The 15,071-nt window shown below is 44.5% G+C and overlaps 1 protein-coding gene and 1 long non-coding RNA gene across 2 annotated transcripts in view; one reads left to right on the plus strand and one right to left on the minus strand.

Annotated features, from left to right (window-relative positions):
- mettl24 (methyltransferase like 24) overlaps window positions 1–14,666 on the plus strand; it is a 45,829-nt gene extending 31,163 nt beyond the window's left edge. Inside the window, exons 3-5 of the mRNA XM_030406082.1 lie at window positions 1,397–1,530; window positions 7,681–7,906; window positions 13,749–14,666. Coding sequence (XP_030261942.1) covers window positions 1,397–1,530; window positions 7,681–7,906; window positions 13,749–14,066 — 678 coding nt within the window. The 3' untranslated portion in view covers window positions 14,067–14,666. The remainder of the gene's footprint in view (window positions 1–1,396; window positions 1,531–7,680; window positions 7,907–13,748) is intronic.
- On the minus strand, window positions 512–13,753 carry LOC115574499 (uncharacterized). The gene is made up of 3 exons (XR_003982504.1): window positions 12,715–13,753; window positions 4,356–7,890; window positions 512–2,387 (listed from the first exon to the last, which is right to left on the minus strand). It is a non-coding gene; the product is annotated as an uncharacterized LOC115574499 (long non-coding RNA).
- Window positions 14,667–15,071: the final 405 nt, after the last annotated feature.

Here is a 15,071-nt window from a genome sequence, read left to right on the forward strand (position 1 = left end):
AGCCAGTATCATTTCGTTCCTCTGCAAACTGAAATTTCTGGAGCAGACGGAGCTTTGGGAAGAAATCAGATGGCAAACATTTGAGCAGCAGCTCCGACGCAACAGCTTTGCCACTTGTAAACTCAACATGTACGCACATGTTAACCGCGTTTATGTACACAGTTTATGCATGTACACGCTCTATATAAACATACAGGAACGCGCATAAACATGTTGCAGATTCTGGGAGAGCAGGAGTTGAGCTGAGCACACGGTTTCAGCAGCGTTTAAGTGATGTTTTCTCTTGTTGAAAGTATTTTACAATTCTGTTCTGTATACAGGACCTAGAAAAGTTTGGTTACTGGATAGGAGAAAAACCTGCAAATATGCACTCGCTGTCTGGGTTTTACTTCAGCATATAAATGGTGGAATCTTCTTCTTCTTCTTCACAATCTCCTCCATTTCTCTGTTCTTTCACACTACTGTTGAGAGACCCTGAGTGCCGCAGCTGCAAAACATGATGAATAGTGTATCATAGTTTCTTTTCAGTTTATTGAAAGAAGTGGCACTCGATTTGTTGTGTTTTCAATGCCTGGTACAGTGTAGGAAGTTACAAATGAAACTGTAGACATGCAGTAAATGACTTGTATGTGGCAAAAGTGTGGCCTTGACTGCTCACTGTAAACAGAATGTTGACATGCCTTTCAAAGATACTTTCATTTGCTCAGTAATGTTTGCTTTGAGTCTGCCACAGAGCTCTGTCATTGTGCTTTAAGGCATGCTCTTTGAGAGGAGAAAGTATTGTATTAACCCCGTAGACCGTAAACAAAAGTCATTCCACTTGAAATACCGTTAATTTCCCAATGCAGTGCTTGTTTTATTATATTCACAGTACAGAGCCCCCGGTTTGAGTGAGGGAACATTGACAAGAAGCTTGTTGGAGAAGTTAACGCTGATGTTAGCCTGTTGGATAAGCTAACACGATGTTAGCCTGTTGGAAAAGCTTAGGCCCTACATCAAAGTTAGCCTATTGCTTAAGTTGACACAGTTGTAAACCTGTTGGAGAAGTTATCGTTGATATTAGCTTGTTTGAGACACTAGGCTATCTCCAGTATTAGCCTATGGGACAAGCCATGACTGATGTTAGCCTGTGTGAGAAGATAACACGTTTGCCTGTTGGAGATGCTAACACAATGTTTGCCTGTTGGAGATGCTAACATGGTGTTTGCCTGTTGGAGATGCTAACATGGTGTTTGCCTGTTGGAGAAGCTTAAACTGATGTTAGCCTGTTAGCTCTAATTATCCCTGACCATATTAATGGGTAGCCTACAGTGTTCTCTCCAGTTTGACAGCCATTGTCATATGAAGTATCTTCTACTACTATCTTTGCAAATTAATATGTTTTTTATGTGTTCAGGTGTCCTGTGCGTCGTTGGTCAGCAGGGAAGCAGCTCAGCAGGGGACCAAGGGTGCCTGGGCTGCCTGTCTGGACCCCAAGTACAGCCTGACCCACAGGATACACAGCAAACACTGCAGGGTTTACTCTTTTGGGTGCGTACAGACACTTCCACAGCACATATTCATTCCCATACTCCCTTTACTTATGTTTACCCCCACTACCATGTGACAAATGCTGACCTTTATCCTAACAATAAAAATCCTCATTGTAATAATTCATAAACTAGGCATACGCTGGCTTTGAGGGCAAGCTGTCACCTCCAGCATCTGCAGAGCAACAGGACCGTTCCCAGCATTCATTCCCAGACAGCCAGTGAGTTATCTGCAGATGCGATAGTTATTCAGAGCATCCGGTTCTCCGACAGGCCGTGATACATCTAGTCATAATTGCTAGCTGTTGTCGCGTCACCCGTGACAATTCAGATTGAGGAGCGGAGAAATTCTGCACATTCTCTCACTGTTTCATCAAAGAACGAAGCCCATTTTCCACACAATGGAGGAGGAGGAGGAGTATCTCCGTCTCCACGTCCCCTGTTAGCCTTGTCTTTTTACGCCCTCCCACTCCGGTGACTAATTGGACACAGAGCCTGTATTTATTCTGGATCCGTCTTTCTCTAACAAAGCTGAAATATTCATCTGGCATTTTGGGGCCAGGTAGCGGTTATTGTTCCGGTATTCTGTACAATTATTTTAAATGTACTGAGTAACACTGTGATAAGAGTAAAAAAAAAAACAATGCTTTCCATTGCCCTTTAACATCCACCTGGAACGTATATCCTCGTCTGCTTCCTCTCCTTGAGTGGCAAGTAATCTGGAACTGAGTCAACCAGGCCACCGAGGTATTTGACCTTCTTAAGATTGGAGAGTCAATCACTCCCGGTTGCCTTTGTGGCGTGGATCAGCTTGGCCCACTTTTCGGACTCGCTTGCAGTGGTCCAAAGGGATTTCGTCTGTGGGAGAGAGGGAGCTTATTAATTTGGTCTGTTGAGAGACAGCGCAGGTGTGTGTGGGCACCAAGACAGAACAGGTCACAGATGCAGGAGGTGAAAAGGGGGGGAGCGGGTTACTGCTGTTTTCTGGCTTCCTGCCTCTCCACGGAGGAGGGGGGGGGTCAGGGGTCAAACGGAGAGATTTGAGGGAAAACGTATCTGATATCCTCTGGCTGACTGATGGAAAGCCACTCAGGCGTGCAAGCTACACGGACATGCGTCCTTTTGGTGATTTATGCAAACATTTTAACATTTGACCTGAAATGTCAGCCGGGGAAAATGTGACTCGCGGCTCTGGTTTTTCAAAAGCTACATCACAATGTTTTCCTTCTATCTAACTGAACTCTTAACAGTAGTTATGACCTCATGGTGTCTATGCACTGTGTTGCAGAGATATCCACTGAAGCATGCTAACCAGCTAGCCCCAGCCAGTCTCAGTCCAAAACAGAGGCAGAGTAGAATGGGTCGGTAATGAGCATGCTAGCCTATTAAGCATACATAAATGCTACAGAGGGAACACAACAAACATTTCTTTGTGTAGTGCTATGTTGCGCTTGATATCACTTGTATTGAATTTGGTTTTGTGCTCCTAGTCGCCAAAACACTTGCTGCACAGCTAAGTCAGCTAACCAGCTAAAGGCAGCTATAAGCAGCAGTTAGCGGATGCTCTGCCCTGCTGGAAAAAACAACATAGACCAGCATAGCTGGTGACCAGCATAGACCAGCATATGTTGTGTTTTGGTGCTGGTATGCTGGTGACCAGCATCCCATGCTGGTGCTGGTATGTTGATGCAGGTATGCTGGTGACCAGCATCCCATGCTGGTGCAGGTATGTTGAAGCTGGTATGCTGGTGACCAGTATCCCACACATTTGTTAAAATCCAATAAAATAAGCCATCCAGCTGACAGGTGTGGCAAATCAAGATGCTGACTGAACAGGACTCAGGCACAGGGCAGGGAACTTCCCATGCTGGTGCATGGGATGCTGGTGACCAGCATACCAGCACCAGCATCCCATTCTGGTAACTGGATGCTGGTGACCAGCTTCCTCAGCAACATCACCAGCAAGACTATGCTGGTAGGCCATTCATAATTAATGGGACCTTGCTGGTGGACCAGCTTCTTCATGCTGGTCCACCAGCTAAACCAGCACCAAACCAGCAGTAACCAGCATATGCCAGCATAGACCAGCATGGAAATCGTGCTGGTCTATGCTGATTTTTTCAGCAGGGTGGTGATATGCAGCCCTTCTGTTTGTGTCGAGTATGAATGTGACGTGGCCCATTCTCACATATTAAACCTGTAAGACACTCTCACAGAGACCAGACCTAAAAATGGAGAACATAAACTTCATAAGTATCGAAACAAAAGGTCCAGAGAGCTGATTGTGATACAAGTCAAACTGATCTCTGAAGTTTCTGGATCTTTACCTCCCTGTGTCCCCTATCTGACCTGGATTCATAGCATGCACACACACTTGCACACACTTTTTTTTTTTGCCGTACTCTTGATTCTATGCCAGGTATGCTGAGTATCCTGTTCTCAGGAGATTTGCGCTCTGCTATGCGGGAGACTCACCTGCAACCCGCTGCTGCACACAACCCTGGCTTTAATAGAAATGTCAAATACTGTTAGGTGTGCATGTGTGTGTGTACACCCTGGAATTCAGTGCATTGCCGAGTGCGTACTCTTCCGTGCATATTTGCGCGTGTGTGTGTGTACGCCCGATACGTCCTATTTGCATGCTGTTTAACGAGCCGTGGACGGCCGTGCCTGGGCAGGATGAGCAGCTGTTCCCTGATTGGTCTGTCACATGGTGGTGGACGTGGAGGTATGGAGTGGTGGTGGTGGGGGGTGGCGGGGTCTACAGGATGTTTTTCCACATGAAAGACCAATTACCCACCTTTCACCTCTCGCACTGCAACTTACCTCTCTCATCCCCCCTCAGTCTCTCCTTCCCCCGCACTGTTCTCAATCTTCTGAGTCCGTCTTTTTGATCACGCAGCAACAGTGCAGATGCTGGCTGTAATCAGAGATTGCCTGAGAGGATGAATCACCCGTTATTATTATTATTATTATCGTCGTGCACATTCTGGTCAATCAGAGCAGGCGTAGGGAACTCATACACACCAGACAACTACAGGAAATACATTGGCTCCGGTCGCTGCCCTTTTGCTTTATTTGGCTGAGGCAGCCTTTCCAATCAAAATTAGGAAATTAAAATAATTTAAAAATAATTGTTGTTGTTGCAGTTGTGGCTGCTCCTGCTCGGCGAGGGAGGGTGTTATCACGCCCACTGTTCACATCAATTAATTCCTCTGAGTAGCTGAATTAACTGTAGGTGCTGCCTGAAGCGAAGGCAGTGCCGTTTAATTTAGCTTTGAGCACGTCTCTTATCTTTAAGCGAGCACACAAGGTAAACGGCCTTGCATTTATACAACACGTCTCTGGTCTGTGGACTACTCAGAGCGCTTTACAACACATGCCACATTCACACACACACTCACGCAGCAATGGAAGATCCATCAGCAGCAAGCTGGGGTTCAGAGTCTTGCCCGAGGATGCTTTGACATGCAGCCAGAACTGAGGATCTAACCGCCTACCTTCAGTTTAGTGGACGTTTAGTGGACATAGTCTACCACCTGAGCTACTGCCTACGTACATTTTACTAGTCAGGAAGTATTGTGAGTGTGACAGGACTAGTGGGTCCAAGACATGAAAAATACACGCTTGAATGCTCTAAATAGCCTGAGCAGTTTCAAAATATCCTAAACAGAAGAGCAAATGTGGCAAATTGTTTTATACTGCGCTAAATAATAAACATAACGTATGTTTCAGGAAGACTTTGTGGTGACCAAATAGATCTTTTCCGTCAGTTTTGTGTTAAGTTGTTGAGCAAGAGGAAACTTCATAAACTTTTTGACACACTGTCTACGGATCACATCGCCAGGTACCAGGTGTAAATGGGGTCAAACGCCTATTGCGGATCCACTAGAATGTCTAGCCGGGACACTTAATCCATCTGAACCGTGATTAATGGTCTTAATTAAGCACTTATATAGGCTAAAGCGCAGCAAGGGACTGTTAAAAAAAAAAAAAAAAAAAACCTGCTCACGATCACTCGTTGATCATGCATATGTTAATGTGCCGCAGTGTGTGATGAATGACAGGGGGAGCGTGAGGGTGGAGATGGAGAGACAGACGGTCATGTAGAGAGAAATGTTTTGAGGTTTTGAGAAGAGATGTGATGGCAAAGGTATGAAAAGGGCAGGAAGGAGAATTTGGAAGGAAAAAAAAAAAATAGACAGACAGACAGCAGACTGTGTCCAGGCCCACCGAGTGTTTGTTTGCCAGCCTCGCCTCCCAGATCCACAACATCCAGACAGGCTGTTGATATAATGGCTTGGATTTACAACCCGAGAGGTATTTGTGACCCATCACACGCCGAAACATCCACACATCTGGTTGCCATGACATTGTGGTCGACAGAGTGTCCCTGCTCCTGCACTCTGCCGTCTCATGAGAGGATATTATAGCGAATAGAGACCCTCCTTTATCAGCATCCAGAAGAGCTTCTCATGCACTTTGAGCCCCCCCACCCTGCCGTAAGTAATCCCCGATCCCTGTCGTCTAAAGTGTCACTGCAGTGATTCCTGGCCAAAAAACACCACACCAGAGACGGAATATTTCAAAGAAATACTTGAAATATTTAGTGCGGGTAAAAAGAGATGTCTAGTTGCATCTCAATCTCCCCCATATACTCATCTCTCATCTGCCTGCCGGCGAGATGCATTCGGGGACCGTGTGCTTCATCTGTAAAAGAAGACGCTTTCGCTATGAAATGTGCTCCCTCCGCCGCAATTACAGAATACAACGGCAGCACAAACTAGACACGGGGGAATGCAGAGACAGCGATGGAGGACGGAGGAAAAGGGAGAAAATTGCAGAATTAGAGGAGGGAGGGACGGGGTAGAGAGACAACAGCAGCAGCGATAGGCGGTGTGGGAAAGTGAGGGAGAAGCATGAAAGGGAGAGAAATGTTTCATAATGGGGAGGCAGAACGCTGGAGAAGCAAAGGTAACGAGGGGGAGTAACAGAGTGACATGAAACGAAAGAGACAACAAGTACGTCTGCAAGCAAAAATCCACGATGTATTCCTTTCTTTTTATTAATGATTTTTGGGGGCTTTTAAGAAGGAAGGTCAAGTCAGGATCACAGTGACTATGTGGCGGCTTTTACTATGACATTTTGCTGATGCTTCTCAACATTAGGATCTCTTGTGTTCTTTGGGTCTTTGATTAAAAGTTGTCTCTTTAATAAGGAGTATAATGACGCATGTCTGTTGTAAAGATTTGCCTCTCTTCACATTGGTGTGAATCAGGACTTCATCTTCCTGGTTTGTGTTCGTAAGCAATTACGCATCGGTGCTATCGGGTGAAAGTATGATGGGAAAGTGGACTTCCGTGTTATGAGCTGACAAGCCGATTATTAGATTTCCCATGAAACTGGACTCACTTCCACACAGTAGATGTTATTAGTGGCGGAAACAATGTCTCAGACTGAATGTGTTAGAGATGTGTTGAAGCTTTGAAGCTGCATCCATCCATACGTCTCCGGCTAGGTATGGGCATTGTTTGAAAAAATGTTGATGCATGTGGTGATACTACACCATCGTTTCAGATCAAGTTTAATTTCTGACAAGCCCTCTGCCATCCTAGCGGTGAATGGCAATGTCAGTCCGTCAGTAGGTCTTTGATCCAGACTTAAATACCATAAAGTATGGTTACATTTTCATTCATCCGTTGAAATATCTCTGCGTGTTTTACCACAGCACTTTGCGCAGACATTCGTGATCCCAAGAGGATGGATCTTAAGGAGTTAGGTCATCTTCAGAATTTAGAATGAATTTTAATCTAGCACCACCATCAGGCCAAATTTTTTATTTTTTTTTATTCAATATTTATTCATGACAAAATACCTGTAACACTAATGGCACTCCAATAAGCCTTTGCTGAACTTTGTGTTCAGTGCCACAGCAGTTACCTGCATTCAAACTAGCGTGTACTGGTCTGAGGCTTCCCACATTATACAATATTTCATGACTTATTAGTTGGCTGTATTTTGTACAGGTTTTGTACAGCTACCAACACTCTTTACTCCTCCTTTTAGCCATTACCAAGAAAGTATTAAGGTTTAATACTCAGCCTCATCTCTGACATAAACAACCAGATTGCTTGCGCTGTGTGGGTTGCAGGTTGGGCGTGGACGACCGGTCCCTGGAGAATTCACTGGCCAGGGCGGGATGTGAGGTCCACTGCTTCGATCCAAGCCTAAAGCAGCCCCACCTGCAGCAGGACGACATGTGGCTCCATCGGCTCTCGGTGGACTGGAGGGACCCCAACCCGGCCATCATCGCCCAACGTCAGTACGCCAGCACCAAGAAACTGGCCACCATCCTGAATGACTTTGGGCACAGACAGGTGAGAGGTAGAGCGCAGGTGGGATCTGTAAATAACATGGCCTCTGGTTGTAGGCTGAATGCGTTAAAAGGATTCTGGTCTTATAAAATAACCTGGAACCCCATCAAAGTGATTTTTCTTCCTGTGTCGGATGGATATGCCGTGTGCATGCAAACGCAGGCCCCTTCCTGTGCATAATAAAGCTCATCAGGATACATTCCTCTGTTGTCTCTCCGAACCTCCAGGTGGATCAACTCACACGTGATTTTTGTTATTTCCTCCTTTAAATATTATTATGCTGGATGTTACCTCTTCAACGTCCCCCAGGGATTGTGTTCCACCTCATTAGATAGGGATCTGCATACGAGATCAATCACATACACACCAAGCCTACTGATAGCATGCATACTAATAATCACAGGGAACATGCCTGTTTGTGATCAGGCTGAATGATAATCCAAGGTCAACAGAAGCCAAGCCTCTCCTACATATATAATAAAATCACAGCTGTATGACTGTCAGGCTCTTTTCTCTTCTCAAGGTAATAAGAGGGAAACTTATGGATAAATACAGACTGCAGGCAGAGTATTCATAGTCCGCTAAATTAAAGGGTGGATCTTATTCATGCCCCCCTTTTTCTGTGATTATAGTATCTGATATAGCAGAATATACTGATGGCATAAAATTGGTCAATTCCACCAAAAATTGGTGCAGTTTATGTGGCGTTTGTCAGCGTGGCTTGCTGTCTTCTTTTGTTAATACTCCCACGTGGACTCACTGTTCAAATCGCACACATGGGGCCTAATTTTGGTTATTTATTGTCCCCAGATGTTGTTTTTGAATGATCTTGCTGATCAGTAACCTTTTCATTTAGCACCACCGCGAAGCCTCAAATGACTTGAATGCAAAAACATCCGAATTCTAACGAGCAGACTGTGATGAAATTGAAGACACTTGTGCTCCCCAGATGTTGAACCTGTTCCGTGAGCCTCCACCGACACCAACCTCCGGCCAAAGTGTCTGTTTAACGTACAATATATCTCTTTATGTGGGAGACATTCTGCCATGAAATTTGCTAAACCCATTCCTGCTCCCACGAGGATAAACCATTTCCATTTTTATTTTGACTTTACTATTATAGATTTGGGTTGGATCTGATTTGCCCTGGACAAATTAGCTAAACTTATGTAATTACAAAATTCAGCCTTTCTCAAAGTGTAACTCCGCAAGTAGATTTAGCAAATTATCATGTCTTAAATCGTCTCTCACACTTTGTGACTTTGAACACCCCCAAAGCCTTACAGTGAGTAGGATAGATGTTTTGTTTTTTTCTATTACCTAATCGAGTTTGCATCTAAATTCAAACATTATTATTTGAATCAGCTGTTTTGCTGTGTCGTCAGGCTTCAGCAATGTAGCCCACCCTTTTCACAATTCTTAAGCCAGGCATTGCGTCATTCATCATCAGAAAGAGCTGCACCGTTCCTTAAGATGGCAACAGACACAATCTTGCTAGTAGAGTAGGGCTGTGCTTTTGTTGCTGTATGTTTTTGCTGTTTTGGGGGGAAGTTTTTCATTGAGTTTTTGTGGTACTTGGTCTGAAAAAGTTTAAGAAACTATGACCTAATTATATTTTTTGTGTGTGAACTCACATGAAGAGTTGAAATTAAAAGCAAATTCAAAGCCAGGAGCCAAAACATTTCTCAACGAGTTGATCATTTTCTTTTCTGGAGTCAAATCCAAAGCAGACGTGCTTATTCATAAGGGGGAACTTGGAATGATCCTGCTATCTTCCCAGCGTGTGACGAGATATGAACAAATAACGGCTGCCGCGTGTATGCGTGTACGCGTTCGTGTGGGTGGGTTTTGCACACCAAACCGTTCCATCGCAGACAGTATCGACCTGTTTTAAATGCAGAGCCATGCACACATTCTTGTAATGAGGTTTTAATGTGAGTACATAGTGTGCCGGAGGAGCAAGCAGATGCAGCAGAGGAACACTTTCTTCTCAAAGGCTCTCTTGCCCAAGCCTCTGTGACAGGAAACGCAGCGGCGAAGAAACAGAGTCACTCGGAAAAGGTCGAAATATGCATTTGCGCGGCATTTCTTATCTGCGATGGTTAAAAAGAAAAATACACAGACGACTCATTTGCCGTGCTGTGGAGACCAGCTGAGACAGCAGACACTGTCACCACAGGGACAAATGTCAGCGGCGAAAAAAACACATCTCGTTTATTGAAAGAAACTGCATATTGGACCATTGATCATGTCGGTAATTGGACAATACAACAGTATCAGCACTAACCAGCTATGCGACTTTGCTTGGGCGCTGCGGAATCACAGGGGGTAGAAATACAAACACAACATTTCCATCGAACAACTTTTTTCATATCGTGAGTGAAGGGCTCCATCCCGCACTCATCTGCATGCATGCAGAGAATCCTTCGTCTTCATCGCTGATGTGGCTAATTTGGTTCTAATGGATGAGTTGTTTTATCGGAATGCAACAAACAAGACGCTAACACCTTTGTGGTTAAGCAGCAGGTGTTTATATAAAGAGATGTTTTATGCTTTCTTGTTTTTTTTTCTTACCCTCAGTGTGTTATATAGGGTTTTGTGCATGTAAAAGAAATTAAATGTTATGGTCAAAATCCGCACAAACAGAAGCTCGTCTCTCGTAAAACGCCTAATCATAGTCCCGCCTTTGATTCTGTGACTTTGTGACATCACTCTATGTCACAAAGTCACACATTTTGCATAATTTATGCAAAGCAGCTAGTTTGGCACATAGGAATTGATTTAACGCAGCTGCTCTGTTTTTGTTAGTGGTGCTGGGTCAGGCATGTTTGAGCTGACCAATCAGGGCAGACTGGGTATTAAGGAGGAGGGGCCTTAAAGAGACAGATTTTTTCCAGACTGAGCTGCAGCACTGGACACTTTGAGAAAACTGATATGTTTTTTGAGCATTGAAGCGTGACATATGAAAATATCTGAAGATCTACGGTAAACTACGCACAATTACCTCAAAAACTGTCTGGGAATAGACGACTAAATACGCAGGTGATTATCCAGACAGCTCTAACTGCGTTCTTTTCCGAAAAGCGCAGAATCAGCAAATCTCTCAGAGGTGTAATTAAATATCTTGAATTGTGATCTGCTCTCCAGTGGCAGGATCACTAATTAAAGCACGTAAAAACACATTCAAAAATTAAGGTCAGATAAGCTCTGATGTTGGGTTCTCTGGTTTACAAGCAAAAACAGTTTAATTATTCTGACAAGACCAAATCGTCTGGAATAACAGGAGTAAATAAAGGAGTAAATAAAAGTCATGTTAAAAGCTAAGATTGTCCCACCATGAAATAAACAAATTTCAGGCCAAGTAACAAGCCAAAGTGCAAACTTCCATTTAAAGCTGCTTTCACAAATCAGCGAACATGTTTGTTTACAAATACTCTTGCAACTTTTCATCAAAAGCGTCTCCAAATTAGAAATTTGTCCCGATGTGGCGCCTAATCCAGAGGAAGGTTTACAGAAATAATTACCATGTGTATTTTGATCGCTTGCTCTGTGAGACATTTGGAGGAGAGGAAATATTTGCCCGTTGGGTGTTTAGACTGTTCGCAGCAATCTGACATTAATGTCTCAGCAGCGGAGGGCAGGAATTTTTCTGCCGAGTTCAAAGACGTTTTACATCAAATATTCCACACAGTGGGGATGATCGCCTCTATTATTGTGGAGTGCGGTTTGGTCCGTGATCTCTCTCAAATGTGTCACGAGTTCTTACAGTCATGTCACATCAGACCGCATAACAAGAGCTGCTGGAAGTAAAAAATGTGGCTTTTGAAAATCGTAAAGATTCCAAGACAAGTCAGTGTCGTCCACGAGAGCCTGGTGTGCATGTCACCCATGTGTCTGCGTTAAAGTAAAAACCCCTTTAATGCTCATGTTGTTCTTGAAGCCTGCTTAAAACGCACCACAAGGAGGTTTTAACTGGTTATGAAACAGTCCTAATTTAATACGGATGCCTCAATAATGACCTACATGAACAAAGCAGACCACCAGAAAGAAGCTATTTCTGTATACTTTATTTATTTTTAATCCTTCAGAGGATGAATTGAGGAGTCTCGTTTCCAGAGGAAAGAAGCTGCTCCGTGTACTCTGTAGGTGTCGCTGTACGTCAAAGCAAACTTTCGACCGTATTCAAGCGGCCGCCATCTCACTCAGGGTGTAAAGCACCGATGGACAATGAAAATGTGAAGGGATATTTCAAGGTCAAACAACACTGATAACCGATAAGCTAACGTTATCAATTTGATTACAGCCAGCGCATTTAACTTCCAGGCTTAAATGAATGTGTCTAAGATGCGTGCTGATATTTAAGAATTATTTTCGCCTTTCCTTCTCATATCGTGTAACACTATCGCACAATGAGGTTAGCGAGGTTGAATGCTGTCGTGCAAGCTACTCGGTTATAAAAAACAATAGCATGTGATAGCCAGGTTGAAATAAAGGTTCCAATAAAATAATAATCCATGTATTTCAGTCAAATGTCTTTTTTTCCCCACCAGGAAACTGTTATTATATCATTTCCTCTAAGCACAGTTAATGACCGCTTTGCATGGCTGACGCTGCACAGCAGTGTAGCATAAGTCATCCTTCCAAAGCCCAAACACCATATGGACTCCGCTAACACCAGACAGGACGGTCTCGCCACTTTTCCCGCAGAGAGCTGATCTTGGCAGCATTGGATCGGGGACAACTGAGGCAGAAAGGCCATTTGTGTGACGACCGCTGAAAAAAAAAAAAAAAAGAAAAAGAAAAAAACTTACATCTGTCAGACAGAATGAAGCTGTACTGAGCCGCTCCAAACACCGTCCGATCCCGACATGCAAATATAGAGGGACGCGTTTCCCCTCTGAGACCGAGCGAATACATCACCTCTTCATGATGCCATCACAAAGTGTCTGTCCAATTAAGGAACATGTCTCTGCTTGTGGGAGGCTTTGGCGCCCGTGGGGAGGGAAGAGAACAACATTTGGACTCGTTCTCCACAGATGGCTGTCTTTTCTGAGAGTTTCTGAGATTCTGTTCAGTTCTGCTAATGAGGCCTGGGAGTTCTGTGGCGTCACCAAAGGCGCCAATTGGAGAGGAATTTCATGGCCACTTTATTGTCGGTGCTGTCATGGCGGCGGATGAAATGTGAAAGTTTCCTACGATTAAAAAACAGACAAGAGATCTTTGGATTTCCTTCAGCAAGCATTTCATGTTATCTTTAATGTAATAATCTTTGACAGTACAACACCCAGAGCCTCTTGCTGATAAATCCTGAAACCTAATCCCTCCCCAGGTCTTATCACGGCTAATACAGTGGCTACATTGCCTACTAGCTGAGAAAATGCCAACCGAGGCGCCGGCAAGCCTGGAAGGGATAAAAAGCAACATCACCAAGGTGACGTTTAAACACACGGAGGTCGCACAATGGAGGTATTTAGCAGTTTGACAGACCCGATAGGAATCCCAAAGGGGTTTAAAACTTTGGGCCATGCACGAGTCTCCACACATGAATGTGACCTCAGGGTGCCATTAACATTCATCTTATGAGTGCGCTTCCTCTCCGCTCCAACACAGCAAAACCTTGTCAGGCTGCTCCCTCGCTCAATCCATCATCAACGTCGCCAAAGCGAGGAACAAAGGCCGGGCCTCGCTCTCTCCTTTTCATCTTTTAATGGCTTCTGCGTCCAATAATCCCACACAGTTTAGTGTCATCCCCGTCGTAGTAATAGAACTCATTTATTGCCCGAAGAAGAAAAAAAACTAAAAACCTTCGCTATTCGTTCTTTAAACTTTTTTTTTTCTGTTCTAGGTGGATGTACTGAAGGCGGATATGGAGAGCGCCGAGTGGAAGATCCTGGAGAATTTGGTCCTGGAAGGGGTTCTGGAGTCGGTGGGTCAGCTGCTGTTGGAGCTCCACCTGCACTGGGCGGGCTTCGAGGTGGGCGGTGATGACCCGTCCGTGGTGCGCTTCTGGTTCAGCCTGCTCAAGGAGCTGGAGCGCGCCAACTTCCGCCTCTTCCACATCCACAGCGACCCCGCCAAACCTCGCCTCTTCCTGCACAAGAACGTCCGCAACGCCAGCAGCGCTTACACCCTGAGCTGGGTGAACACGGAGTGGAGGCCTTGAGGCGTGGGAAAGTGTGTGTAACAAGTCCGAGCACAAACTCTCCCCTGCTCTCATCTGGCCTGACCTCTCTGCTAAGCTTAAATCCCTGCTCCTACTTAACCTCCTGCCCTGTAATGTCCTCAGTCGTGCAGCGGGGCAGAGTAATGTCCTCCGGAGGCTCGGTGTTCTACCTCATAGTGGCTGCAGGTCAGCCCTCCGAGTCGCGCTCACCCCTTCATCGTCCCATCTGAGCCTGGCCCACAGCCAGATACTAGACGACCTTTTCCTAGATTACCACAGGTCTGCACAGGCCCAGAGACCACAGCAGCCTCCTCCCGAATAGAACACCAATTAAAGGAAATGGATACACGGCGTTAAAGGGGGTAGGGTGGATGAAAGATCCTGCCTTGCTGACAGCAAGTCAGGCCTGTTGGAGCTGCTGAAGACGGAGAGAACGAGCAGAGGAAAATGGGTAATAAAAGGAAAAAAAAAAAGATGGGATCAGCCCCGAGAGGAACAGAACTGCCGTTGAACCTTCGATACGACTGAAGCAAAAAATGCGACAATTATGTGAAGAAACCGACGTCTCTAGATTTATTCTGCGTGTTTGCTTGATATGTGAGAGAGGATGTGTGGGAGAGTGTGAGGAAAAGATGAAGTCAAATCTTTTTTTTTTTTTTTTTGGCATATTGGGAGTTTCCTGGTTTATAATAAAAAACAACAAAAATGAGATCCACGCGGATGAAAGCCTTTTTGTATAGCTCTCACTGTTTTTGGTGTTCAATTGACGTTCCTCTATTATCTCTGCTGCACCAGAACTTCATCAAACTCTTTCTGGGAATAATGGCAGAGGGCTGACGGCCTCAAAAAATAAAAATAATAATAATGATAATAATAATAATAATCCATGTTCAAACATCAGTCAATTAATGTTATGTGCCAAATCTTTTGATGCAGTTTAATAAAAGAGATGGAACAAAGATTTTTTCCGGGACTTGAATAAAAATACTTTTCCAAAGAAACGAC

This window comes from Sparus aurata, chromosome 22 (genome assembly GCF_900880675.1).
Source record: "Sparus aurata chromosome 22, fSpaAur1.1, whole genome shotgun sequence".
NCBI classification, from domain to species: Eukaryota; Metazoa; Chordata; class Actinopteri; order Spariformes; family Sparidae; genus Sparus; species Sparus aurata.